This window comes from Canis lupus, chromosome 12 (genome assembly GCF_003254725.2).
Source record: "Canis lupus dingo isolate Sandy chromosome 12, ASM325472v2, whole genome shotgun sequence".
NCBI classification, from domain to species: Eukaryota; Metazoa; Chordata; class Mammalia; order Carnivora; family Canidae; genus Canis; species Canis lupus.
The window spans coordinates 11,259,032-11,286,994 of record NC_064254.1 but is presented as its reverse complement, the minus strand read 5'-3'; the positions used below and the strand labels follow the sequence as shown (position 1 = coordinate 11,286,994).

Genomic DNA, 27,963 nt, shown 5'->3' with positions numbered 1-27,963 from the left:
GTCACCCCGTCAGGGCCGGGCTGCTCCAACATCTCCAGGGGTCGGGTCCTCCCCCGGGGGCGCGACCTGCGAGCCCCGGACGTCCCTGCCCAGGTCCTGGTACTTACCCCCGCGGTCTCCTCAGCCGAACATTCCAGCAAACTCCGGTCGATGGCCTGCACCTCGGGCTCCAGCTCCGACGCCATCTTCCTTCCTCCTCCCCAGCGCTGACGCTGCTACCGCCGCCCCGAGGGCCGCGGCCTCGCCACAGCCGCGGCCGCCGAGACCGCCACCCGTGCCTCAGGCAGTCGGTCCGGAGTTATCCAGGCGGCCGCGGGTGGGGAAGGAGGACAGGAGCGTGAGGTAAGCCGGACAGGGGCGAGAGCGGCCTCCGGCGCTCCCTCCGGGCCCGGTGCCCGAGAGTCGAGACCTGCCCTCGTCCCTGCCCCGGAGAAGGACACCCAGAGCCCAGGACCTGGCACTCTTGGCTAGCGCCTACCGCGTCCGGCACCGGGAAAGGGGGATACCACCCGAGGGCGGGAGCAGAGCAGCCTGGGAACTGTAGTCCTCCTGGACGCGGACGCGAAGCCGGTGGCGGCCCTTATAGGGTGACCCGCGAAGGCATTGTGGGAGTTAACCGGGGGAAGGGCAGATGCAGATAGGCGGGCGGGGCTTTCCTGTACTGCGCGGACCCTGGGAAGAGACCAGCGGAAAGAAGCGCTCACCTGGGAAGAGGCCGGGGAGCAAGACATTGTGGGAACTGTAGTTCTACTCCCCCCAGCTCCTTTTGTTCCTGTTGGTATCCGCAGATACTAGAACGGTGCCTGGCACGTGGTACACATCAAGTACTTTCCAAAGCCTGTTGTGGGTAGGCCGACAGATACCGAGGAAAGAATGGGAGAATAATTGCATTCTATTCCCATAGTTCTATGGCCCTGTCATTTATCATGCCCTCCTTTTTTGGACTGTAACTGAGGTGGCCATTACCCAGATTTTTTTAAGGTTTTAAAACATACCTAAATACTGTTGGAGAAAACACATTTCCAAGTAATTTAGTTATGGCCACTTATCAAAACTTATTATAAATGTTGCTGCAAAGGAAAAGGAGCCTACTAGGCCAAGTCTGTCAAGATTTACTCTTGACAGGGACATTTTATAAAAATAGATAAGGTACAAAAGAAAATTATGTTTGGTTAGAGGTAATTAGGCTCTTGATTGACGATTGGGTGAGTGGGTTTCTTAGAACTAGTCTTCAGTTCCTTTAGAGTTTATCAGAAAATTGCTTACACATTTTATCAAGCATGCTAATTTATTCTGAGAAGGAGATTGTGAATTAGGGGAAAAAAAAAAAAAAAGATCTGACATAATCCAGGCCTGGGACGTGTTTTTGTTTTGGCAATTGTTCTAAAAATAATATTAACTAAGTGTCTTGTTTTTCCTTTTTTTATTAGGAAATAAAAATTACCCATAATCTCATAGTTCAAAATAGTCTTGCTATCACTTTTATTTTTTTTTAAGATTTTATTTATTTACTCATGAGAGACACACACAGAGAGAGAGGCAGAGACACAGGCAAAGGAGAATCAGGCTCCATGCAGGGAGCCTGACATGGGACTCGATCCCGGTTCCCCAGGATCAGGCCCTTCCTTGGCTGAAGGCAGTGCTAAACCACTGAGCCACCAGGGCTGCCCTTGCTATCACTTTTAAAGATAGGATTAGAAATTCAAACTTAATAGGAACATATTTTTTAAAAGATTTTTTATTATTATTTGAAAGAGAGTGTGCACAAGAAAGCATGAGAGAGTGTGCAGGAGTAGAGGGGAGGGGCAGAGGGAGAAGGAGGAGCAGGTTCCTCGCTGAGCAGGGAGCCTGACTTGGGGGTCCATCTCAGGACCCCAAGATCGTGACCTGAGTCAAAGACAGACGCTTAACCTATTGAGCCACCCAGGTGCCCAATAGGAATATTTTCTTCATTTATCTATTTATTTTTAAAGTAAGCTTGAACCCACAACTCCAAGATCAAGAGTCACATGCTCAACTGACAGTCTACCAGACATGAATGTAAAAATATTTTAAAAGGAAAAATGAAAACTACCCCACTTACCCCCAGTCTCCCCTCCCCCCAAATAATTTTTAATACTTCCTTATGATTCTATCTAGAAAAAAAAGTATGTATATATCTGCATAGATATCTAGAATGCGAGATCTTGAAATGTTCTGTTTTACTTTCTTCTCTGCCCAATTTCTTTGCACTGTTACCCTAACTAGTTACAGTCAAGCTGAAGGAAAACTGGGATAGTTAGAACCTGAAAGCAAAGATAATGCCTCTTTAAGGGTCCTAACATAGAATTAAAGCCATTAAAACAGATTGTAAAGAAAGTTTCTGCTGTTAACACTATTTCCTCCTATTACTTTTACATTAATTTTAATGTTTTTTCTAAATTCTTGAGTTGGATGTTTGTTATTAATATTTAATACATTTAATAGCAAACATTAAGCAGTTTGCAAACTTAAGCATGCATCAGAATCACCTGGAGGTCTTGATAAAATATAGATTTCTAGATACCAACTTCAAAATTTCTAATTCAATAGATTTTGGGTGGAGATAGAAAACTACATTTCTGTCAAGTTCCTGGGTCATCTTGCTGGCCTGGGGACCAACTTTAGAATCATAGATTTATTTTATTTTTTTAAAAAAGATTTATTTATTTAAGAGAGACAGAGAGAGAGCACCAGTGGGGGAAGAGGGGACAGGGAGAGGGAGAAGCAGACTTCCCACTCAGCAGGGAGCCTGATGTGGGGGCTCCATCCCAGGACTTTGGGATCATGACCCAAGCTGAGGTCAGACGCTTAACCGACTGAGCCACCCATGCACCCCAGAATCATAGATTTATTGAGGCAATACATTTCCATTATCTACTGCTTTGATTGCATTCCACAAACTTTGGTATATAGTGATTTCATTATCATTCACTGCTAAATGTGTTGTAATTTTGTTATGACTTCTTTGGCCCATATACTATATTTTAAATTTTTCAAATGTGTGTGGCATTGTTATCGTTTGTTATTGCTTTCTCATTGTATCATATTATAGGCAGAGAACATGGTCTATATGGTATACATTGTTTAGTATAAAATGACATTCACGTTGCAGTCTATGGTATACATTGTTTAGTATAAAATGACATTCACGTTGCAGACTATGGTCAACAAATTCTTCAAAGCCATTTTTTCTCCAAATAATACCTTCAAATATTTCTTCAAATATTACCAATTAGTTCTATTCTCTCCTTCTGGAACTTCTGTTTGAAACTTCTTTTCTATCCTCTATTAATCTTTTTCATTCTTCTATACTTTTAACTGTCTGTGCCATATTCTGCACGTTCTTCTAGTGTGCAAACTCTCTTCAACTGTCTAATCTGATAATGAAAAATCTACTGAGTTTTTATTTTCAGTGATTTCCTTTGTCTTTCTAGAAATTATATTTAATTCATTTCAAAGATTCCTGTTTTCTTTCATGTCTTGTTACTTATGTATGGTTCTAAATCTTTTTTGTATCTTTAATACTTTAAAATATGCATATTCAGTAGTGTTCATTAGATTGTTGTAGGTATGAAGATCTTGGGAATCTAATCTTACTTTGTGTGTGTGTGTGTTAATGATTTAAATAATTGTTTCCTTTCTGCTTTGTAATTATGAGTTTTGAGATCATCTTCATTTAACATTAGCTGTTGGAAATTTAAGAGGCCTCTGATAAGAGCATGTACCTTCAAAGCAGTTTTCCATTTGCCTCTGCAAAGTCAGGCATTCTAGAAGCATTGTAAAGTCAGGACCAGGTACTCTGGGAGTATCATATATGTAGGACCAGTCTTTATGTTAGTTTCTTGGCTTGAGGTTCCCTAATAATATAAATTCAATTGTGTGGCATGGTCCCTGTTTATCCATTTTTAAGGGAGAATACTTTTTCCTACTTAGAGTCAAGGTTAAAAGTTTCCTTGTCAGTTCCCTCTGCAGGTCAGTACATGTTTTTCTAGTCCATCTTTTCACCAGTGTTACTCTCCTTTGAGAGCCCTGGCTTTATGTAGGGATCACAGTTTCAATTTGTGTTTCTTGGATCCAAGGTTGTCTTATGTTCCCATGTGGGTATTTAAAACATCCAGTTGAACAGGGCATATTGAATATCTCATGACAGTGAAGCATGAGGGTAGGGAAGAGACTAGGGAATCACAACATCAAAATTTTGGAAGGTGGGATTCAAATGGATGAGAAATAACTAACTTAGCAGTCAGAAAATGCTGAAACCTAAGTTAGCAGCAGAGAAGCCCAGAATCAAGGGAATTTATGAATAGAACTCTGAAAGTCTTAGAAATTTAAAGCATCATATTACTCTGAGAGTGGGTGAAGATAATGCTTCAGAGCAAGAATATTGTTTGAAAGTCTATAGAGCAAGAAGTTAGATCACCCTATCTTCCACCCTGGAAGAAGACTGGAGGCTTTTCCTCTAGACAGGCTGCATCTAAGGTCTTTAGACTGAAACACCAGGCACAGCTAAGGACAGAGACACAGTACTAAATACTAGAGCGTTAATTCAAAGTCTATACACTAAACAGGCTCACTCCCGTGCATTTCCCCACACTTGACTCTGAGAACACCAGTGGCTGGCTAGTAACTCCTGGGGAGGAGTTTGAGAGAGTCTTCTGAAGAGAAACTGACCAGCTGAAAAGAAAGAAAATCTAGGGATGCCTGGGTGGCTCAGCGATTGAGAGTCTGCCTTCAGCTCAGGGCGTGATCCTGGAGTTCTGGGATCAAGTCCCACATCGGGCTCCCTGCGAGGAGCCTGCTTCTCCCTCTGCCTGTGTCTTTGCCTTCTCTCTGTGTCTCTCATGAATAAATAAATAAAATCTTAAAAAAAAAAGAAAGAAAGAAAATCTGTCAGAGGGGTGGAACCCTGTATTAGATTCCTTGGGCTGCTATAACAGAACACCATCAACTGAGTGGCTTAAAAAACAGAAATTTATTTTCTCATAGTTCTGGACTTTTAGAACATCAGGAACAAAGAGAGAATCCTACAACTTCCAGAAAGAGAAAACACAAAGGCAAAGAATCAGAATGGCACCAATCTTTAAAATATGCAGAGTAAAAACTCTGAAAAATAGGAGTTCTAGAAAGAATGACAACAAAAATGGATGAGTATAAATTATAAAGGAAAATTTTCAAGAAAACTTGCAAGAAGTGGGCAGCCCAGGTGGCTCAGTGGTTTAGCACCACCTTCAGCCCAGGGCGTGATCCTGGAGACCCGGGATCGAGTCCCACATCAGGCTTCCTGCATGGAGCCTGCTTCTCCCTCTGCCTGTGTCTCTGCCTCTCTCTCTCTCTCTCTCTCTCTCTCTCTCTCCCCCTCTGTGTCTCTTATAAATAAATAAATATAATCTTTTTTTAAAAAAACTTGCAAGAAGTGAAATATATGAAATTCTAGACTGAGGGAGCCCATCCACTACCTAGATCAATTGCTTTAAATACAGCAATATTGGAGTGCCTGGCTGGCTTGGTTGGAAGAGCATGTGACTCTTGATCTTGGGGTTGTAGGTTCAAACTCCACATCAGGTGTAGAGATTACTTAAAAGTAAGATATTTTTTAAAAGATTTTTTAATTTATTTAAGAGAGAACACAAGAGAGAGCAAGCGAGCACAAGCATGGGGGAGAGAAAGAGTAGAGGGGGAGGCAGAAGCAGACCTCCCAGGACCTCAGGATCATTACCTGAGCCAAAGACAGATGGTTAACCAACTGAGCCACCCAGGTGCCCTGAAAATAAGCTATTTTTAAAAAAGATTTTATTTATTTATTCACGAGAAACACACAGAGAGAGAGAGGGAGGCAGAGACACAGGCAGAGGGAGAAGCAAGCTTCATGCAGGGAGCCCGATGTGGGACTCCATCCCTGGTCTCCAGGATCATGCCCTGGGCCGAAGGCAGCGCTAAACCGCTGAGCCATCCGGGCTGCCCAAAAATAAACTATTTTTAATAAATAAATAAATAAATAAATAAATAAAGCAACATCATGGCAAATCATCAAGAACTTTTAGAACATTAGGATCAAAGAGAATCCTACCAACTTCCAGAGAGTAAAAACACAAAGACAACAGAATCAGAATGGCACCAATCTTTAAAATATGCATTTAAGATCATATTTATTATATTTTTATCCAACATTTCTAGATATTTGTGTTGGGAGTGGTGGTTACCTAGGTGATAAAGTTTATTATATTTTCCAGATAACTAAAATGTGAGTTGAATGAAGCAGGGACCCTGTTTTCATGCATGTGTCCATGTTCCTAGAACAGTGTTTGGAACATAGTAGGTGCCCAATAAATTTTTACTAGATGAATGAGTAAACCACAACTCCACTTTGATCTTTTAAAAAGATTTATTTATTTATTTATTCATTCATTCATTCATTTAATATATAGAGAGAAAATGTGCAGGCAGGGGAGAGGCAAAGGGAGAGGGAGAAGGAGAAAACCAGACTTTGTGCTGAGCACAGAGCCTGATGTGGGGCTCAATATCAAGATCCTGAGATGGTTACCTGAGCCAAAATCAAGAGTCAGATGCTCAACCGACTGAGCCACCCAGACTCCTCTCCACATTAATTTTCTTAATTCCATAATGCTCCGTTCTTTTTAATAGCTACATAGTATTCCGTGATATGAATGCATCATAATGTATTTAGCCTTACTAATGGACTCATTGGCTTTTTTGGTGTTTTGTGTAATTAATAAATTCCTTGCTCATATAGATTGGTAAATTCTTATAAGTGTAGGCATGTAAGGGAGCCATATGTGAGGTAGGGAAAGAATTGAGTTTAGTCCTGAGTGAAGAGTTAGTCACATGAGATCTGGGACAAGAGCATTCTAGACAAAGGCCCTGAGCAAAGGCCCTGAGGCTGAAACAGACTTGAATTAAGAATATATATAAAAGCTATGACTTTATGGCAAAACATTTTCAGATAGGGGCACCTGGGTGGCTCAGTTGGTTGGGTATCTGACTTAATTTTCAGCTTAGGTCATGATCTTGAGATTATGGGGTCGAGCCCTGCATTGGGCTCTGCCCTGGGTGTGGGGCCTGCTTGGGATTCTCTCTTGCCCTCTCCCTTTGCGCCCCCCCCCAATATATTTTTTAAAGTTTTCAGATAAATAAATGCTGTGGTTATTAGTAACAGGAATATTATTCCTATTTACTAAAACCTTTTCAGATGCATTATTATTTTCACTTAAGACATGATGGAACTGGAGTTCATATAGATAACTTACTCAAAGTCATTGTGGCAGATTGATTGCAGTGTTATGGCCCTAATTAATGTCCCCCAAAACCAATTCCACTAAAATGTGACTCTGTCACAATCTTTGCACCTATTTTCCCATCCTTTGAAACTGGGCTGGCCTCATGACTTGCTTTAGTAACTAGAATGCAATGAAAATTACAGTATGCCAGTATGCCAAGCCTAGATCTCTAGAGGTGGTCTTGCATACTCCGACCCTCTTTCTTGGACCTCTGCTTTCTCCATGGCAGCAAGGTTGGTCTAGCCTTCTGGGATGAGAGACCACATGGAGGAGAACAGAGGTACACAGGTTAACAGCCAGCCAACTCCTGGAAGCATAGTCACCTTGCTGACCTGTGGGTAGCTGCAAGCATGTGAGGGAGTCCAAGGAGACCAGAAAAACTGGCCTAAATTCCTGACCTGTAGAATTGTGCACCAAATGATTGTTATTTTAAGCCACTGAGTTTTTAAGTGGTTTTTATATGCAAAAGTAGCTAATTGATTTTAGATTAGTAGCAGAGCTGAAAATTGAACTTAGGTCTCTCCAACTTGGAAGCTCTCATATTCTTTCCATGCTATTTTGCCCCCCTCATGTACCCATTTCTAGGAAAATTAATTTATTAGATTTCTCATAATTCAAATAACCAAACTCACAGATAATAGGAGATAATCCAGTCTCCTGTTTTCCTTGACAGATCCTAAAATAATTAGTTGGATCTTCTTAGAGGCCATGGGTAAAATATTGAGAACTTTTGTCCTTGATATATATCAAAACATTGAACTGAGATCTTTCTATCTTAGAAGGATCACACACACTCTTGGGAACAAGGTTATCCAGCTCCCTCTTTGATAGTGAGATAATTGGCAGTGATGACAGCCTATTTTAACTTATTTTTCTCATTTGTGGTATTATGAGTGGGTTCCCTCTAGTTTCTAAAAACATGTTATAAAGCAGCTGGTAGGTAGAGTCCTCAGGCAATAACAAAGTAAACAATATATGAATAGACAAATTAAGGTTTTGAAGAGTATTTCATTTTTTCTATATCTATCGTCACTGATGTAAGTTATCTCTGAGGAATGGAACACTAGGAGACTTGTGGTTTTCTGCTCCCTAAAGGCAGCTTATCAAGATCATCATTTTTCCAGATGTGGGAAGGATTATCACATGGCATACCAGTGAAGCAGAATTGTCCAGCTAGCACATTCCACCCAATTAATTATTTCTGTTAATTGGGTGTGGAGGGGTGTGACAAAGACTCTGTCTTTTTTTTTTTTTTTAAGACTCTGTCCTTGACCTACCTCTAGTCAGGTTCTTCTGAGTCCTCTTTTTATTTATTATTTATTTATTTATTTTTTAATTTTTATTTATTTATGATAGTCACACACACACACAGAGAGAGAGAGAGAGAGAGGCAGAGACACAGGCAGAGGGAGAAGCAGGCTCCATGCACCGGGAGCCCGATTCGATCACGGGTCTCCAGGATCGTGCCCCGGGCCAAAGGCAGGCGCTAAACCGCTGCGCCACCCAGGGATCCCTGAGTCCTCTTTTTAACTGGGCCTTGGGATCTGTCCTTGGCCCGCTTATTCTAGTTTAGCAAGAATCATGCTGAGTCAGTTTGGCAAGAATCTCCCATCTTTGGTCTGATCACTTTGCTATTTAATCAAATTCCTCATCCCTCATCCTTGATATTTTATCACCCTAGCCTGCCTTCAGCAAGAATCTGGCTAAGTTGGTCTAGCTATCCTCTCAGCTTTGATGTTTCCTCTTAACGATCGTCACTCTCTGACCCCATCCTGCTCCTTGGCTATAAATCTCTATTCCTTGTTGTAGTCTGAGCCTGATCTTTCTCCTCAACTACAAAACCCCATTGAATAAAGTCTTCTTTACCATCTTTAAGCAAGTATCATGAATATTTTTTTTCTTGACAGGTGCAATGTACTCTTTAAAGTGTATAAATAATTGTACTTAGTTATTATATGAGGCAAAATGAAAGAAAGAGTCTGGTATCCGCCTGGCTTTGCAAAGACATTAGTAAACCAGTGACACCCAACCCAAAAAGGACAAAGGCGTAAGGCTGCTAGGAAGGGTACTGTTCTACTGGCCTCTCAGAACCCATCATTCACAAGTTTAGTTACTGTAGCAAATGCTGTGGATTGGCTTCCTAGCCAATTTCATCTGGGTATGCTTTCCTGTGCTACAAAGTGTGGTAAGCCAAACACTACATTTCTCACCTTCCTTTGCAAGCAGGGCTCTTAGACAAATCAGTTATATGTGCTCCGATGAGATTTAGAAGTTGAAAGTGAGGGCAGCCGGGGTGGCTCAGCGGTTTGGTGCTGCCTTCCACCTGGGATGTGATACTGGGGACCCAGGATAGAGTCCCATGTTGGGCTCCCTGCGTGGATCCTGCTTCTCCCCCTGCCTGTGTCTCTGCCTCTCTCTCTGTGTGTCTCTCATAAATAAATAAAATCTTAAAAAAAAAAAAAAGTTGAAAGTGAGTTGGAGGCTGTCTTTCTGTCTCCATGGCTCTTATCAAGCATGATCATGGAGATGTTGAGTTGTCTGCAGCAGGATCCAGTCTATAGTTTCTAGAATATTATGAGACCATTATTATGGCAGTAGCAGTAATTTCCAGATTCTTGGATTGCAGCTGGGGGTGGGGTGGGGGCATATTCTTAAATTTAGCAGTTCCAGGATCACTTTCCCAGATGTTCATCCTAAAATTGCATCTCTACTCTAATTAACTTGTGAGGATCTACTTTCTTGTATCAGTATCTACTTACTTAAAACAAAACAAAACAAAACAAAACAAAACAAAACCTGCATCACAGTTTCTATTTTTTGCAACTAGACCTTTATCAATGGTTACTGTGATGGTTAATTTTAGGTGTTAACTTGGTTGAGCTATGGTGCCCAGTTGTTTGGTCAAACACTAGTATGGATATGGCTGTGCAGGTATTTTGCAGATGTGATTAACATTTACAAGCCAGTAGACTTTAAGTAAAGAAGGTTACCCTTGATACTCTAGGTGGGCCCCATCCAGGCAACTGAAGGCCTTAAGAACAAAAACTGAGGTTTCCTGGAGAAGAAGGAATTTATTTCAAACTATAACAGAGATCTTATCTGAGTTTCCAGCCTACTGGCCTGCCCTACATTTTCCAGACTTGCCAGCGCTCTTGATCGTGAGAGCCAATTCCTTACAATAATTCTCTCTCTGTATCTATAAACTGGTTCTATTTCTCTGGAGAATCCTCACTGATACAATTACTAATTAGCAAATGCACATTTATTTTGTTGTTGGGCTCCTTTAATTAACCATATAGTTTTTCCATTTCATATTAAAATTTTTCTAATTAAAAATTTATTTTTTAATAGATACTATTACCACATGGCCTATAATTTTAAAAGTATGAAAGGGTATTGTAATGAAAAGTAAATCATTCTCCTACCCCTTCTATTTAGCTATTAGGTTCTCTCTTCTGAAGACAGCTACTGTTTCCATTTTTTGATGTGTCCTTCTAGAGTTTCTGTACAAGTATTTTCTTGTTCCTATACCAATGGTAGCATACATGCACATTTTCTGTATTATTCCTTTTCATTTAGGAGATTTCTCCACATGTATATCGAGTCCCTTCTTTTTAAAAATAGGCTAGCTAGCATTCCAATAGATATGTTTTATTTATTTTAACGATCCCTTGTTGATGATGTTTAAATCATTTCCAATCTTTTGTACTTACAGACCATGCGGCAATCAATAACTGTAAAAATATCATGATGCACATGTGTGAGTCTATCTGTGGGACAGATACATTCTCAAAGCTGGAATTTCTCGATTACAGGATGTAAGTGTTTTTTAAATTTAATTTTTCTCAAAATTACTCATGCGCAAATTTCAGGAATTAAAGGCTTCTACAAAGTTTGTTAAGAAAAAAAAAAAAGGAAGAAGAAAAAACCCAAAGCAGTCCCTAGTCTCTTTCCTCCCATTTCTCCTTCTCAGAGGCAATCACTTTGAATTATTTTAGCTGCTTCCCTATCTCAAAATAGCTTCCCTGTACTGCTTCTTGATTTTTTTTTCCATTTTAGGTATCGTTTATGCACTTCCTGTAACGAAAGATGAGGATTTGACTCTCCTTCAGTCCCTGCCCCCAGCACATACACACACCCTTCCTATTTCTCTATCCTCCTAATAAAGCTATATGACAATGATTTTGTGATATTTTTCTCTAGAGAGAATAGGGAGATAATTCAATCTTTTCTTGAGCATGGTTAATCATAATTTGTTTTTATTATTGATAGTAGAGATGTATAAAATAAACAACTTTCCATACACATAGTATTGATCTGCTATAGGTTGAAGCAGAATTCTGATAAGTTTTGTGTAAATGTTTCGCACCAAAACAAAACAAAAAACCTGTGTGGCGCATTTATAATTGTATGTGTTGCATTATCCAGTATGTTCCTGATAGGAGAAAACTGAATTGCTAAGAACTGAATCCATCACTTGCAATTTCCTGTATCTGATTAATGGAAAAAGTTTTCCACAGACTAGCTTCTGGTTCTTTACATTCAGACCTTGTTTCTCTGCTCCTACTCACCTACTTCTGCTGCTAGGCATCATAGTACATCTTGTTAGAACCTCTGACCCTGTACCTCATGCAATAGCCCTAGGTGAGTTAGTACAGTAGGAGGTAGGAATATTCCTGAAGCAATTCCTACTGGAATGGTTGACAATAAGCTAACTTTATACAGATGTGACTGTAAGCTACATAAATAAATCCAACTAAATCTAAATTGCATAGATCTTCAACTTACTTTCCCTTGGTTCCCAAAACTGCATATATGACAAAGGGAAAGTTGGATAGGAAAGAGACAGTGAAGTTGACCAATCGCAGTAAAAATATCTTTCCTTGCAAATTTTACCAAATACATGATTGTGTGTAGGGCTCCTGAAGCTGAGGTTAGGGCTCCTGAAGCTGAGGCTTCATTAGCTTCACGAGCAATCCACTGCTGGCTCTAAGCCTACAGAGCAATCAACTCATTTTGGAGTAGGTCAGAAAACTCCAAGAGAGATTTCAAGATAAAATTTATAAGGAAAGATTTAGTGACTTGGTGGAGACTTAGGAATTGAACATTCTGATGTGTTCAGAGAAAACTGTAAAAATGAAAAAACAAGACAAGTATTAACTCCATGGGAAACAAAAAGCTGTGCAGGAAAAGTCACTGTAATTTACATATGGCTCAGCTATAATTAATTTTTATCAGCATAATAATATAAACTCTAAGGAATGGATAGATGGACAGATTGGTGTTTTATTTTTATTTTTTTAAGATTTATTTATTTATTCATGAAAGACATGGAGAGAGGCAGGGACATAGGCAGAGGGAGAAGCAGGTTCCCTGCGGGGAGCTGGATGGAAGACTTGATCCAGAACCCCGGGATAATGACCCGAGCCAAAGGCAGATACTCAACCACTGAGCCACCCAGGCACCCCTGGTGTTTTATTAAGTATAATATAATGTTAAGTGTAGAATTTGGGTGGTAGGTAGATAGTGTTTATCATGAAATTCTTGGTACTTTTCTATAGGTTTAAAATTTTTCACAATAGATTTTGGGGAGGAAAATTATGCAGCTGAAAAATATAGAGTGAAAAGACATGGATCAGCGGAACCTGGGTGGTTCAGTCACTTAAGCGTCCAACTCTTGATTTCAGCATGAGTCATGATCTCAGAGTTGTGAGATCAAGCCCCATGTTGGGCTCTGAGCTGAGAGTGGAGCCTGCTTATGTTTCTCTGTCTCCCTCCCCACCCTCCTTAGCTCAATCTGGCTCTCTCTCTTTCTCTAAATAGATAAACAAAGACATGGATCAAGCAGTTAACACAAAAAAAATTCTATTTTTCTGAATTTTGTGTTTGTAGTATTTTCCTGCTTTTATTTATTTTTTAAAAGATCTTTAAAAATTTATTTATTCATGAGAGACAGAGGGAGAGAGAGGCAGAGGCACAGGCAGAGGGAGAAGCAGGCTCCATGCAGGGAGCCTGATGTGGAACTCGATCCTGGGTCTTCAGGATCAGGCCCCGGGCTGAAGGCAGTGCTAAACCACTGAGCCACCCAGGCTGCCCCTGTATTTTCCTGCTTTTAAAAATTTATAGCTTATTATGATTTATTTTCTCATTCTACATAAGTATTCATTTTCATACTTAATTTTGTATTTGTAATTTCATATTTTCTTTTCTTTTTTTTTTTTTTTAAGATTTCATTTATTTATTCATGAGAAACACAGAGAGACAGAGATAGAGCCAGAGAGAGAAGCAGGCTCCACGCAGGGAGCCCCATGTGGGACTTGATCCCTGGACGACAGGATCACGCCCTGAGCCAAAGGCAGAAGCTCAACCGCTGAGCCACTCAGGTGCCCCTTTATTTTCTTTTTTAAGGTTTTATTTATTTGTGTGTGTGAGAGAGAGAGAGTGCATGAGCAAGGGGGAAGAGCAAAGGGAGAGGGAGAAGCAGACTCCCTGCTGAGAAGGGAGCCTGATGTGGGACTCAATCCCAGGACCCTGCAATCACACCCTGAGCTGAAGGCAGATGTTCAACAACTGAGCCACCCAGGCACCCTGAGAAGCTCTCTTTTGAGCTTGCAATTATGGAATTATTTTTCTTTTGCTCTCCCACTTGATTCATAGTTTGCCGGAGTATAGAATTCTAGGTTGGAAATAATTTTCCTCCAGAATTTTGAAGGCAGTTCCCAATTGTCTTCTGTCTCCCAATATTTCTTTCTTTTTTTTTCCCCAATATTTCTATGAAGAAATCTAGAGCCATTCTAATTACTGATTATTTATGATCTGTTTTTCCATCTCTGGAAGCCTAAGTGATCTTTTTATGCTTGGTGTTCTGAAATTTCACAAAGAAGTGATTGATGTGGATCAGTTTCCATTCATTGGTGCTGAGCAGTGAGTGAACCCTTTCAATATGAAACCTTGGAGCACCTGGGTGGCTCAGTCATTTAAGCATCTGCTTTCTGCTCAGGTCATGATCCCAGGCTCCTGAGGTTGGGCTCCCTGCTCAGTGGGGAGTCTGTTTCTCTCTTTTCCTCTGCCCTCCCCCACTTGTGCTCTCTTTTGCTCTCTCTCAAATAAATAAAATCTTTATTTATTTTTTTAAATAAAATCTTTAAAAAATATATGAAAACTCATGTTCTTAAGGTCTGAAGATTTTATTATTTTTAAAAAGATTTATTTATTTGTTTGAGGAGCTAGGGGCAGAGGGAGAGGGAGAAGGAGAGAAGTAGATTCCCACTGAGCACAGAGACTGACATGGGGCCTGATCTCATGCTGAGATCATGACCCTGAGATCAAGACCTGAGCCAATATCAAGAGTCAGACACTTAACCAATTGAACCACCCAGGCACCCTTAACATCTTGTTCTTATTTATTTATTTATTTATTTATTTATTTATTTATTTATGATAGTCACACAGAGAGAGAGAGAGGCAGAGACACAGGCAGAAGGAGAAGCAGGCTCCATGCACTGGGAGCCCGATGTGGGATTCGATCCCGGGTCTCCAGGATCGCGCCCTGGGCCAAAGGCAGGCGCCAAACCGCTGCGCCACCCAGGGATCCCTAACATCTTGTTCTTATTTTATGATTTCAATAGGTTGTCTCTGAGGATATCTATGGTATGTGTGGTGTGGTGTTTTCTTCTCTCCCATATAGTTTGTTTTACCCAGGTTCCTTTCTTTCTGTTAGTTTTGGTCTCTACTTTTGATATCAGAGGCTGTAATCTGTGGATATTGGCTCATTTTTAAGGGTGAGAGACTAAACAACTAATGAGATGCTCTGAAAATGTGGGTAAGGCATCAATTGTGAAGTTTGCTGTTGGATGATCTGCCTGGGAGGTTTTTCTGGGAAACTCTGATGTCAATATCTTTAGGTCTTTCCTCTTAGTCCAGTCTGATTTCTCACATAAGACACTTAGTCTTTTGCCTAGATGGTAAAATGGTTTTATCTTTCCCCACTATTAATGGAGTAGTCCAATATGGCATCCACTGCCAGAAACTGTAGGAACACAATGTCCAGATTCCCAAATTAGTTAAACAAACTCATTGTAGACTGGAAGGGATGAATGTGTTCATTTTTTATTATTAAAAAGGTACTACTATCCTAAAAAAAATCATGCTCTGATCTTGGATCTATATACACCAAATTACAGTTGACTTTTGTTTCCACCCATTACTTATTTTTGCCAGTGGCTACAATAGTTAAATCCTTCCATAGTTGAGCTTACTCCCATATGGTCTTCTATCTGCAAACACTCAAATAATTAAATGTTATTAATTAGAGTATGTAACTGTTCTCTATGTACATCCCATTCTGGCTTAGGAGATTCTTATGTGTTTGGTTTGTCCACAATTGATGGATGAGGAGCCAGCTCATGCTGGAGGTTGTGTTGTAGAAGGAATAAACCCACATACATCAAGGGCTGGTCTTTGACCAAAAAGAACCATAATGAAAATAAGAAGAGCAGAGGAGCTATACTAGAAAAGGAAAATTCAATCAAAGACCTCTTCATGTGATATGAGAGTGTGGAATTTGTGTTTATGATCATATTCAGTCTTTCCTGGGTTTTTCTCCTTCTCCTGTTCATGGTTTGATTCCAAGATAGTAAGTTCATAATGTACCCACCATTTGGTTGAAAGGAGTTTTCATTATTACTTTAATCTTTCTGATGAGGGCAGCCGCGATGGCCCAGCAGTTTAGTGCTGCCTGCAGCCTGGGGTGTGATCCTGGAGACCTGGGATGGAGTCCCACATTGGGTTCCCTGAATGGAGCCTGCTTCTCCTTCTGCCTGTGTCTCTGCCTCTCTTTCTCTCTATGTCTGTCATGAATAAATAAATAAAATCTTTTAAAAAACTAAAAAAAAAAAAAATCTTTCTGATGAATTGTGAAATCATAAGTTCCTGTCCCACTTTACCCAGTAAAGTGATTGGTCACCCACATTGTGTAAAACCCAAAAGATAGAGGAAATTTGGGATCCCTGGGTGGCGCAGCGGTTTGGCGCCTGCCTTTGGCCCAGGGCGCGATCCTGGAGACCCGGGATCGAATCCCACGTCGGGCTCCCGGTGCATGGAGCCTGCTTCTCCCTCTGCCTGTGTCTCTGCCTCTCTCTCTGTAACTATCATAAATAAATAAAAATTAAAAAAAAAAAAAAAAGATAGAGGAAATTTTACTTGAGACTCATATGTTTAGTTGTTATTTTTCCCAGTCCTTCACTTGTGCTTTATCAAAGCTAAGTTTATTTATTTTTTATTTTTAGAAAAATTTTATTTATTTATTTTAGAGAGACAGAGAGAAGACAGAGTGAGAGAGCATGAGCAGGGGGAGACACAAAGGAAGAGGCAGAGAATCTCAAGCAGACTCCACACTGAGCTTGATGGAGCTAGATCTCATGATCCTGAGATCAGGACCTAAGCCAAAACCAAGAGTTGGACGCTTAACCAACTGAGCCACACAGATGTCCTTATCAAAGCTAAGTTTAAAACTCCTTATTTGGGGGTGCCTGGTTGGCTCAACTAGTTAGGAATTTGACTTTGGCTCAGGTCATGATTTCAATGTCCTGGAATGGAGTCTCACATTGGGCTCTGCACTCAGCTGTGAGTCTGCTTGTCCCTCTCCTTCTGCCTCTCTCCATACTCATCCTCTCCCTCTCTCAAATAAATAAATAAAATCTTTTAAAAAACCTTATTTGTAATTATCAGGTCATTCCTCAGTACTGCCAACAAAGCAGAATATGGTAGAGAACAATTAGCACGAGAGTAACTGGCTTATATAGAATTGAGGTCTCCTCATGCATGTTCCTAACCTAATGGATATCCTCAGCAATGAAATGAGGGATTAATTCCTTTGTCTTTCCTTACCTGCTGCTTGGGAGAGATGGGCACATGCTAAGGGTTGTTTTATATTTAGCTTGTAACCCATTCTTGAATCACACAAGTTGTGAAATTGTGTTTCCAAATCAGATACTAAGAAATTAGGACTGTTGGGGTGCCCAGGTGATTCAGTCGGTTAAGCGTCTGAGTCTTGGTTTCAGCTCAGGTCATGATCTCAGGGTGGTGAGATTGAACCCCAAGTCAGGCTCAGGGCTGGGCATGGAGCCTGCTTGGAATTCTCTCTCTACTTCTGCCCAATTCCGTTTCTCCCCCTCTAAAAAAAGAAAGAAAGAAAGAAAGAAAGAAAGAAAGAAAGAAAGAAAGAAAGAAAGGAAGGAAGGAAGGAAGGAAATCAGGATTGTCATATTCCTGAAGACTTAATTCCATAATGGCTGATTTCACTTAATTAAGCATCAGTTGTTGTGACAACACACTTGTGGCTTTGATAGGCTGAGTGGGCAGTGAAACAATCTACTTTTCAGCAATGGGCAGAGCGTTATCTCTAGGAACAGTGGTAGGTAGGGGAAGACCAACCTCCTTACAGGGTTGTTGAAAATAGCATGTTGCTTTTTAAATATGTTGGACCCTTGCCTTTGCCCAGGCAGTGTCCATTCTCTGAGATCACTCTGTTCGTGTGTCTGCTTGCCTGCCTCCCTCATCTTGCCAGAACAAGGATTCCTCACCAAGGATTTGGTGGCATCCACATGAAGAACCAAGAGTTTAATTTTCTCAGACTTGCCAGTCCAATGAAGCAAAGTCAATGGTCAACATTCCTTTTTTTTTTTTTTAAGATTTTATTTATTTATTCATGAGAGACACAGAAAGAGAGGCAGAGACACAGGCAGAGGGACAAGCAGACTCCATGCAGGGAGCCCATCCGGAAACTCCGGGATCACACCCTGAGCGGAAAGCAGGTGCTCAACCGCTGAGCCACCCAGTGTCCCAATGGCCAACATTCACCACAGCCCAGGGCTTTAAATACACGAGAGAATATGCAGTTTATCTTTAGAGTCCTGAGTCATGTCATTGGCACTGCGTTTAAACGACTCAATTTGCTAAGACCCCTATTCTCCTTTCGAAGTGCAGTACCTCGCCCTCCCCGACCCCGCCAGCTATGAGTCAGATGACTGCGACCCCAGGAAGTTTTAGAATCAAGGCATCCATCCCCACGCCGGGCCCGGCCGGGTTCCGAATTCGACCGCGCATCCTCGGCAATGACGCGGGATGCCTGCAGGGGGCGCTCTTGCCCAGGGCTGGCCGCCGCCGCTCCGCTGGGAGTCGCGGGGGGAGCCGCGACCCTCCGCGGGGCTGGGCTTTCCTATCCCTGGGGTTCCTCTTCTTGAACAATGGAGCTTGCATTTGTTTGAACATGACCGATTCCCGTTGCACAGCTTGGGACCCAGAAGTACTCGGTGTGTCCCTTTGTTGTTGTACATTCAATAAGCAGCTGGTAGCAGACATTCAAAGGAGCGTGGGGTTTGGCATCTTCAGGACCGGACGCTCGGAGCCAGGTCCTTCCCCTCCCTCAGGAATCCCGGAGAGGAGCTAGCCTCCTCAGGTCAGGAGGACGCACCTCCCGTCCGGGTTGTGATGTGGACTCCGCGGAAGGGCGGCGTGGAGAGCTGTCTGTGGGGCTTCCGAAGCTCTGTGGGGTTCAGACCCTATACAGATTTCGATACTGTACCCAGATGTGCTCTCTAGAGCCCCAAATTCCCATTAATACATGTGTCTTTTTTATTGGCAGGTCGCTGGAAGAACAAAAGCCTCTGCCTGGTTCCAGGGGGAATTCCTCTGGGGTTAGAGATAGAGCCACACGGTATCATACAGGACGCCTGAGGTTTTTTGTGGTTGACAACTCATAACCCTTTCAGTAAAAAAAAGAAAAAAAAAAATCAAGGGAATACAGAATTTCAGGCACAGTTGTTTCTGAATCATCCTAATTACTATGTTGTCATTGAAACGAGTGACTGCAATATCTGCATTATGCCACCTGTTGAAATCCTATCTTATCAGATTGTGGCAGAATTGTTATCAGATTGTTGGAGAATTGGTATTTCACTGCAGCGGGAATAAGGAAATTTCTGATCTTGCCCAATGAAGGCTCACTAGGAGTAGGTTGTCAGATTTTGCAAATACAAACAGAGGACATCCAGTGAAATTCGAGTTTCAGAGAAACAGCCCATAATTTTCTTTTTTTGTACAAGCGTGTCCCAAATCTTGCACAGGATGTACTTATACTAGAGATCAATTTACTCTTTCTCCGAAATTAAAAGTAAGTAGGTGTCCTGTATTTTATCTGGCAACCCTAACTGTAAAAAGAGAGTTCAAAGAATCGATAAGACCTTAGATTCTCAGTCTCATTGCGTGGAGATAACCACTATGAAGGGTTTTGGTTGGGTCTTTCCATAAACTGTTCATGAATATACACAAACATTTGTGTGTGTATCCAAATCTGATTCCTTCGATTGTTAGCTGGGTGACTTTAGAAGCATTAGTTTCTCTGGATCTGAGTTTCCTTATATGTAAAATGAGGCTAGTGATAGTACCTACTACATAGGGTGTTAATGAAGATTAAATGAGTCTGGGACATATAAGGTACTGAATGGTTATCTATTTTCAATAATGGTGATTATTGCTATGAATATTATATGTCATGTGTTAGAAATTCAATTGGTGACATACAGTAGTCCCCCCTTATCCATGGGGGATATGTCCCATGACTCCCAATGGATGTCTAAAACCACAATAACACCAAACCCTATATATACTGTTTTTTCTTGTACATGCATACCTATGATAAAGTTTAATTTATAAATTAGGCACAATAAAAGATTAACAACAGTAATAAAATTATACAACTATAACAATTTATTGTAATAAAAGTGATGTGGGGATCCCTGGGTGGCGCAGCGGTTTGGCGCCTGCCTTTGGCCCAGGGCGCGATCCTGGAGACCCGGGATCGAGTCCCACGTCGGGCTCCCGGTGCATGGAGCCTGCTTCTCCCTCTGCCTGTGTCTCTGCCTCTCTCTCTCTCTCTCTCTGTGACTATCATGAATAAATAAATAAAATCTTTAAAAAAAAAATAAAAATAAAAGTGATGTGAATGTGGTCTCTCTCAAAATATCTTATTGTACTATATTCACCTTTTTCTTCCTGTGATGACATGAAATGATAAAATGCCTACATGATGAGAGGACGTGAGGGGAGTGATGTAGGCATTGTGATATAGCATTAGGCTACTATTGACCTTCTGACAATGTGTCAGAAAGAAGATTATTTTCTTCCAGACAGTGATTTTATGGCAGGTAACTGAAATTACAGGAAGCGAAATCCAGGATTAATGGGGGACTACTGTACTACATAAATTGTTTTATACCTTGCTTTTAATTACCTTTTATGTTTTGCTTCTTTTTTTTTCACAGATGCATGGAATTCCTTTAAAAAAAAAGATTTTATTTATTCATGAGTGATACAGAGAGAGAGGCAGAGACACAGGCAGAGGGAGAAGCAGGCTCCCTGCAGGGAGCCCCATGTGGACTCAATCCCGGGTCTCCAGCATCACACCCTGGGCTGAAGGTGGTGCTAAACCCATTTCCAGCTGCCTGCTCAGTAAGGAGTCTGCTTCTCCTTTTTCCTCTGCTTTCACCCAGTTCCTGCTCTCTTATTCTCTCAAATAAATAAATAAAATCTTAAAAAAGAAAAAGAAGGAAGGAAGGAAGGAAGGAAGGAAGGGAGGGAGGAAAAAGAAAGAAGAAAGAAAGAAAGAAAGAAAGAAAGAAAGAAAGAAAGAAAGAAAGAAAGAAAGAAAGAAAGAAAGAAAATGAGCCAGTCAGAACTTGGAGGTTCCTTCCACTCTACTACTAGTGGGCAGGGCTGTACCTGAACTCACCAGCAGAACTGGGGAAGCTCCCTCATCCAGGTGTGGGGTACAGGGGGTTGCTGGGCTAGCTTTCCCAGACAACACAATCAACAATGGCAAAAGGGCTGAGACTGTAGTGCTTGGATGCAACATTTAAGAGGACTCTCAAATCTCAGTAATCAAGAAAAAATAATATTTAATGTGATTGCAAAAAAACCATGATGAACAAAATATCAACATTTTAAGTAAAGACAATCAGTAACAGTGCTGTGCCAACTCATACTGGCTTCTATCTTGATTTTTATTTTTAAAAATTTCATTAAAATATAAATTATCTTGATTACTGTGTTTTGGGTAGCTTCTGAAATTTTGTGCCAGAAATAAGTGCCTCATGTGCCTCACCTTGTGTCTAAACTGGCTGGCACCATATCTAGATGGCAGAACGCTCAAGCTTGTGCTTCATTGATAAGGTGGTTCTCATGTTTGCCCTAAAAGAAGGGGTTCTGTCAAGGAACTGGGGTCCCTCTCATGAAACACAAACCCACATCGCATATACAGTAGACTGCCTGGTCCTAGCACATTTCTCCAGGGGCAAATAGATTGATGGAGATCATGGGCCTTCTCTTGTTGACACCAATCTTTCTTCATTAAAGTCTATTCTTGGGCAGCCCAGGTGGCTCAGTGGTTTAGCGCCACCTTCAGTCCAGGGTGTGATCCTGGAGACCTGGGGTGGAGTCCCACATCGGGCTCCCTGCAAGGAGCCTGTTTCTCCTTCTGCCTCTCTCTCTCTGTCTCTCACGAATAAATAAATAAAATCTTTAAAAATAAATAAATAAAGTCTATTGTATTATTGTTTGTTTGTTTGTTTGTTTGTTTGTTTGAGAGAGAGAGCAGGGGGAGGAGCAGATGGAGAAGGACAGGGGGAGAATCTCCAGCAGACTCCCTGATGAGTTTGGAGCCTGACACAGGGCTGGATCTCATGACTCTAAGATCATGACCTGAGTCAAAATCAAGAGTTGGACACCCAACCAACTGAGCTACCCAACTGCCCCTAAAGTCTATTCTTTAATCCACATTATGCCACTTGTGAAATTTATCTTGAATCCTAGTACACTGCAGGAGTCAATCCTGAAGTGATCTAACATGACAGATCTTGTATATATGATTTGGTAAACATATAAGAATATATGTTTAGTATAAATTTCTAGAAGTAGAATTGCTAGTCCAAACAGTATTTACACTACAAGTTTAAAAAAAAATTTTTTTTTTAAGAAATGCACATGAGAAAATGCTCTGCATCACTTGCCATCAGGGAAATGCATTTCTTTTTTTTTTTTTTAAGATTTTATTTATTTATTCATAGAGACAGAGAGATAGAGAGGTGCAGAGACACAGGCAGAGGCAGAAACAGGCTCCATGCAGGGAGCCTGATGTGGAACTCGATCCAGGGTCTCCAGGATCACACCCCGGGCTGCAGGCGGCGCTAAACTGCTGCACCACCAGGGCTGCCCAAGTTTTTAAAAATTTTTTAAAATTTTTATTTATTCATGAGAGCCACACACAGAGAGGAACAGACAGAGGTAAAGGGACAAGCAGACTCCCCCTGAGCAGGGAGCCCAATGCCTTATCCCAGGACCCTGGGATCATGACCTGAGCTGAAGGCAGACACTTAACCGAGGGATGCACCCAGGCACCCCCCCCCAAGTTAAATTTTAAATTATCATGTGTATGTGGAACTTTTCCTAAACCCTTTAATTTATTATAATTGTTTGTGTATTCCTGAACCAGCCCCAAATTGTTTCAAATAGGTAGACTTATAATGTGTTTTAGTATTCAGCCTTCATTTTCTCTTTTTCTTCTTTTAAAGATTTTATTTATTTATTCATGAAAGATACAGAGAGAGAGAGGCAGAGACACAGGCAGAGGGAGAAGCAGGCTCCATGCAAGGAGCCCGACGTGGGACTCGATCCTGGGACTTTGGGATCACGCCCTGGGCCGAAGGCAGAAACTCAATTGCTGAGCCACTTAGGCGTCCCCAGTCTTCATTTTCCCTGGAAAATTGTTTCTTTCCCAGTTTGTTTAGTTGTTTTTCTTAATGTTTTTATAATTAATTCCACTTCAAATTCTTTACTAGTTTATAAATCTCTTCTCAAGAGTTACTATTTTATCAATTTTATCTTCCTGAAAAACATCTGGACTTGTTCTGTATGCCTGGTGCATGTTTGCCTCCTTTTGTCCTTTGTCCTGGGGATTCCCTCAGCCTGTCTCCTGTGATAGAACTCCAGTTTTGAGGACATTAGGTCTTCCTTTTTTCTTTTTCTTTTCTTTTTTTTTTTGTTTACTATCACGTTTTGGTGAAGCATATCCTTCAATTGCTTTATAAGGAAGAGTGCTTTGGAGGTACATTTTTTCACATCTACAAATGTCTCTATCTGACTCCCATACTTGAGTAATGGTATTAGGAGCATAAAACTCTTAAGTTGAAAGCCACTCTAGAATTTCGATAACATTGTTCTGTTGCCGTCTAGCTTCCTGTGGTAGGAGTCAGAAACCATCTTTATTCCCTGATCTTTTATATGGGTCTTTTGTTTTCCTCACTAGAAATTTGGAGGATTTTTTGTTTGCTTGTTTGTCTTCATTGCCTGAAATTTTACAATGATATATGTAAGTACAGGTATATTTTAATTCTTCGTGTTGAACACTTTTAATTTGGAAACTCATGCTCTCCAGGTCTGGAAAATTTTTTCAATAAGTTCTGGGAATATTTCTTCAATAATTCCCTCCCTTTTATGTTCACTGTTTATTCTTTCTGGAATCCTGTGGTTCTGTATTGGACCTCTGGGACGAGGGTTCTAACTTTCTTATATTTCCTCTCATATTTGCCATCTACTTTTGTCTTTGGGCTTTACACTCTTGGAGGTTTTCTCCATACCATCTTTTTTTTTTTTTTTAATTAAAAATTTTTTTAAAGATTTTATTTATTTATTCATGAGAGACACACAGAGAGAGAGAGAGAGAGAGGCAGAGACACAGGCAGAGAGAGCAGCAGGCTCCACGCAGGGAACCCAATGTGGGACTTGATCCTGGGTCTCCAGGATCACACCCTGGGCTGAAGGCAGCGCTAAACCGCTAAACCGCTGAGCCACCCAGGCTGCCCTCCATACCATCTTCCAAAGCTTCTGTAAATTAAAAACAAATCTCTGATAGCATGTCTTTAAATTCCAAAAGCTCTGGGGTGCCTGGGTGGCTCAGTTGGTTAAACATCTGCCTTCGGCTCAGGTCATGATCTCTGGGATCCGAGTCCTGGGATTCAGGCCTGCATGGGGCTCCCCACTCAGTGGGAAGTCTGCTTGTCCCTCTGTCCCCCTCACCCCTTGCTCACGGGTATGCATTCTGTCTCAAATAAAATCTTTAAAAAAAATTCCCAAAGCTCTTCTTTTTCTATTTTTTAGAGCATTCTATTCTTATTTTGTGGATGCAATGTCACAATAGTTTCTTATTTTCTAAGGATATTAATAATGGTTTTTATTGTCCTTGTTTTCATGTTTCTCTCCTTACATAATGGCATAATCCATTTCCTCTGACTTCCTTTTTCTGTTTGCACATTTGGTTTTCATGCTGCATGTTAGTTTTCCTCAGATGCCTGGCGATCTTTGGTCATCTGCTCCTATTTAAGCTGATTGGAAGCTTTGCAGGTGTAGGGAAGGATTTGTAGCATGTTCTGGCTGGATGGTTTCACTGGGGAAGACCCTTGTCTATAGCTTTATGTCTTTCCTTGTGAGCTGGTTGGATTCCCCAGGTTAGTCTTTTCCAACCTTCTGGAAAGAATAAAGCCAGGTTGCTATCTTCTAGGAGCAGAGGTGAAAGAAAGCAGAAGTTTCAGCAACTAATACTTACATTTAGTCTGGTTTTCTCTCTGGCACCCTTGCCCTCAAGTGTGCCTAATGCCCTCCAAGCTAGAGACCTCCCCGGTTTTCCCTTTCCAGAGTATAAACCTCCAGTCTTCTGCTATGGCGAGGCAGGCAATTGGGAGGACATTTAAGGGCTCTAACTGCTTCCCAAACAGTATTTCAATCAGTTCTCTTTGCTTTAATACTTCCTTCATTTCCAAAGGGAACGGGTCCCACCAATTCCTGAGCCTGTGGGGGATTCTGCAGTGCAAATTGGTTTGATTCTTATCTTTCCCACTACCACCTTGGACTTCTATTTTCTCGGATCTGAGTCATTTACTGATAGGAGGGCTGCCCATTTTGGTATATTTATTTTGCGTTTAGACACTGTAGTGCATTTTTTTACCTTTAAGGTTTCAAGGTGTAAAATCATAAATCTGCAAATAATGAACATTTTCTTTCCCTTACTAATTTTTATACTTCTTATTTCTTTCCCTTCTGTAATTGTATTGGTTTATACCTCCACTACAACATGAAATTTATAATAGCGGCGGTGAGGGCATCTTTGTCTTTTTCTTAGATTTACTGGATGTCCTTTTAGTATTTCACGATTAAGCATGAGGCTGGCTCGGGGCACCTGGGTGGCTCAGTGGTTGAGCATCTGCCTTTGGCTCAGATAGTGGTCCTGTGGTCCTGTGGATCGAGTCCCCTCTGCAGGGAGCCTGCTTCTCCCTCTGCCTGTGTCTCTGCCTGAGTCTCTCATGAATAAATAAATAAAATCTTAAAAAAAAAAAAGTCTGATGCTGGCTCTGGTGTGACTGCATACATATGTTAAGAAGATATTCCTCTTTTTTACGGAAATATTTTATCAGAAATTAATGTTGGCTCTTTCAGATTTTCAGATTTTAAAATCCATATTCAAGAGTGAAATTTGTAGTTTTCTTTTGGGTGCTGTGTTTTTCAGGTTTTGCTATCAATATAACACTACTTTTGCAAAAAAGGATCTGAAAGCTTGCTTTTTCTCTGATGCTTTTGAATAGTTTCACAGCACTGGCAAGTATATTTGAAAAATAAGTGTCCAGCACTTGGACAGATTGGCCCTTCACCATCTTTCAAATCCAATCATAGTTGGTAGGGTGAGACCTATCTCTAAGCAGACGCACGCTAGTCTCAGCAGGCACAGAAGTGATATTGAATGAAAGATGTAAAATTTACTTTCTGGAAGCTTCAGGGAGCCGGAAAAGGAGGAGAAGGAAAAGGAAAAGGAGGAGGAGGAAGTTAATTGTATTGTTTGGATAAGAATTTAGTTCAACAGACCATGTTTCTCTTCAGCCGGCCTGATAAAATAGGATAAAATAAAAGGAATTTCTACCACTCCTTTCTCCACAGTTCTCAGACTTGGCCCCATAATTCTGTGGTCTCCCTAGTCACCTTTGTAGAGACTTCCCTAGAGGAAATACGTGAGGCCCTCTCTGCACCACTGGAAGGAGGTCTGGAGTTGCCACTTGCTGATAAACAGAAAAGCCCTGTGTTGGTTTAGGGACTTGCTGATATCTTTTTCTGATGAAAGATGGTGTTGAGTTCACTATACCAGCTTGATTTGCCTCATCTAATTCAAGACCTAATGGTTTCTCAGGGTTTATCTACCATCAGGAAAAATGCTGGGGTGGAAGGTTCTGGAAAGAGTTCAGGACATTATAAATGAGAAACATCTGGCAATGTTTACAAGTGAAAGTTGCTGCCTCTAGGTGCTTGACTTCACCATCGGTTGCCAAATGGGTGCCTGGATTACCCTTGTAATTTCCCAAGTCCACAACTCTATGAAATGGGGATATTTTGAACATGTTTTCATATGGTAAATGGAGTTTTAAATTTAGATCATCTCTATACTACCTTTTTTACATTTTCATTTTAAGATTTTAATTATTTATTCATGAGAGACACAGAGAAAGAGGCAGAGACATAGGTAGAGAGAGAAGCAGGCTCTCTGTGGGGATCCCAGAGCCCCGGGATCATGACCTGAGCCAAAGGCAGATGCTCAACCACCGAGCCACCCAAGTGCCCCCCTATACTACCTTTTAATATTACAATTGATTAGAGTCAGTATGACTCAAGTGACCAAGAACAGACTCTGGATTCGGACAGATACTGTGGAAATCCCATTTCTACTCTAATTAGTTCTATGATATCGGTCAAATTAATGAGCCTCTCTAAGCATCAGCTTATCTGTAATGTGAGGACGGTCTTAGCACCCACTTCATAAGGCTGATGTAAAAATGAAATGAGATAATGGGTTTGAGGCTTATGACATGGTATCCGGCCCGCATTAAGGACTTCCCACATACTCGCTATTGTTATTATTCTTATGTCACTAAATAGGGACAGATATTTGGGAGACACGTGTAAAATCCAGGCTTATCTGGGAGTTAGGTGGTAGCTGGGGACTTGTATCAACCAGTCAGCCCACTGCTCACAGAAAGCTGCTGATCCTTGACTCTCCTGTTCCTGCTTCTACATCTCTTGTCTTAGGGGAAATGGTGGGGACTTTTGGGATGCCTGAGTTCTGTCTCCTGAAAGTGCACTGTTATCTTTATTCTTGTTCCAGATGGAAAGACTGGACTCCAGGTGGGCAAATCTAGTTACTACTTCTGATTGGCCATCAACAGAGCAAAGGCCACTTCGGGGGAGTCACCTGCTTCCTGCACCATCTGGCTGGCTCTGGTCATCACACTGACCCCTGAGCACCTTCTGGACAATGCTGTGCTGCTCAGCTTCCCTTTCCTCTGACTCTGGCCACCAGTTGGGTCCTCTTTCTGACCAGTCAGTCGAACATTCCAGGAATAGTCTAGACTCACTGCTAATAAAAAGGTCTGTTCCCATCTCCCCCTCCCTCTTTGCAATGTCTTTCCTCTCGCTTCCTTCCCCGGGGATTCCCCCAGTCTCTACTTCATTCAATCACCTGTTTTCACTCTTCTCATTAAAATCAGATTTTAAATTA

The 27,963-nt window shown here is 41.2% G+C and overlaps 1 protein-coding gene and 1 long non-coding RNA gene across 8 annotated transcripts in view; one reads left to right on the top strand and one right to left on the bottom strand.

Annotated features, from left to right (window-relative positions):
* The window catches only part of UBR2 (ubiquitin protein ligase E3 component n-recognin 2), a 129,675-nt gene extending 129,427 nt beyond the window's left edge, over positions 1 to 248 (bottom strand). For all 5 annotated transcript variants that reach the window (XM_025418802.3, XM_025418801.3, XM_025418803.3 and 2 more), the window contains exon 1: positions 108 to 248. In XM_025418802.3, the coding sequence (XP_025274587.1) occupies positions 108 to 185 (78 nt within the window). In that variant the 5' untranslated portion in view covers positions 186 to 248. The remainder of the gene's footprint in view (positions 1 to 107) is intronic.
* Positions 200 to 27,963, top strand: LOC112641594 (uncharacterized). Of its 3 annotated transcripts, XR_007401442.1 has the most exons (5): positions 200 to 342; positions 11,032 to 11,134; positions 13,544 to 13,699; positions 18,961 to 20,825; positions 27,571 to 27,963. It is a non-coding gene; the product is annotated as an uncharacterized LOC112641594 (long non-coding RNA). The 3 variants fall into 3 exon arrangements; XR_003124720.3 differs by lacking the exon at positions 13,544 to 13,699; XR_007401443.1 differs by lacking the exon at positions 18,961 to 20,825.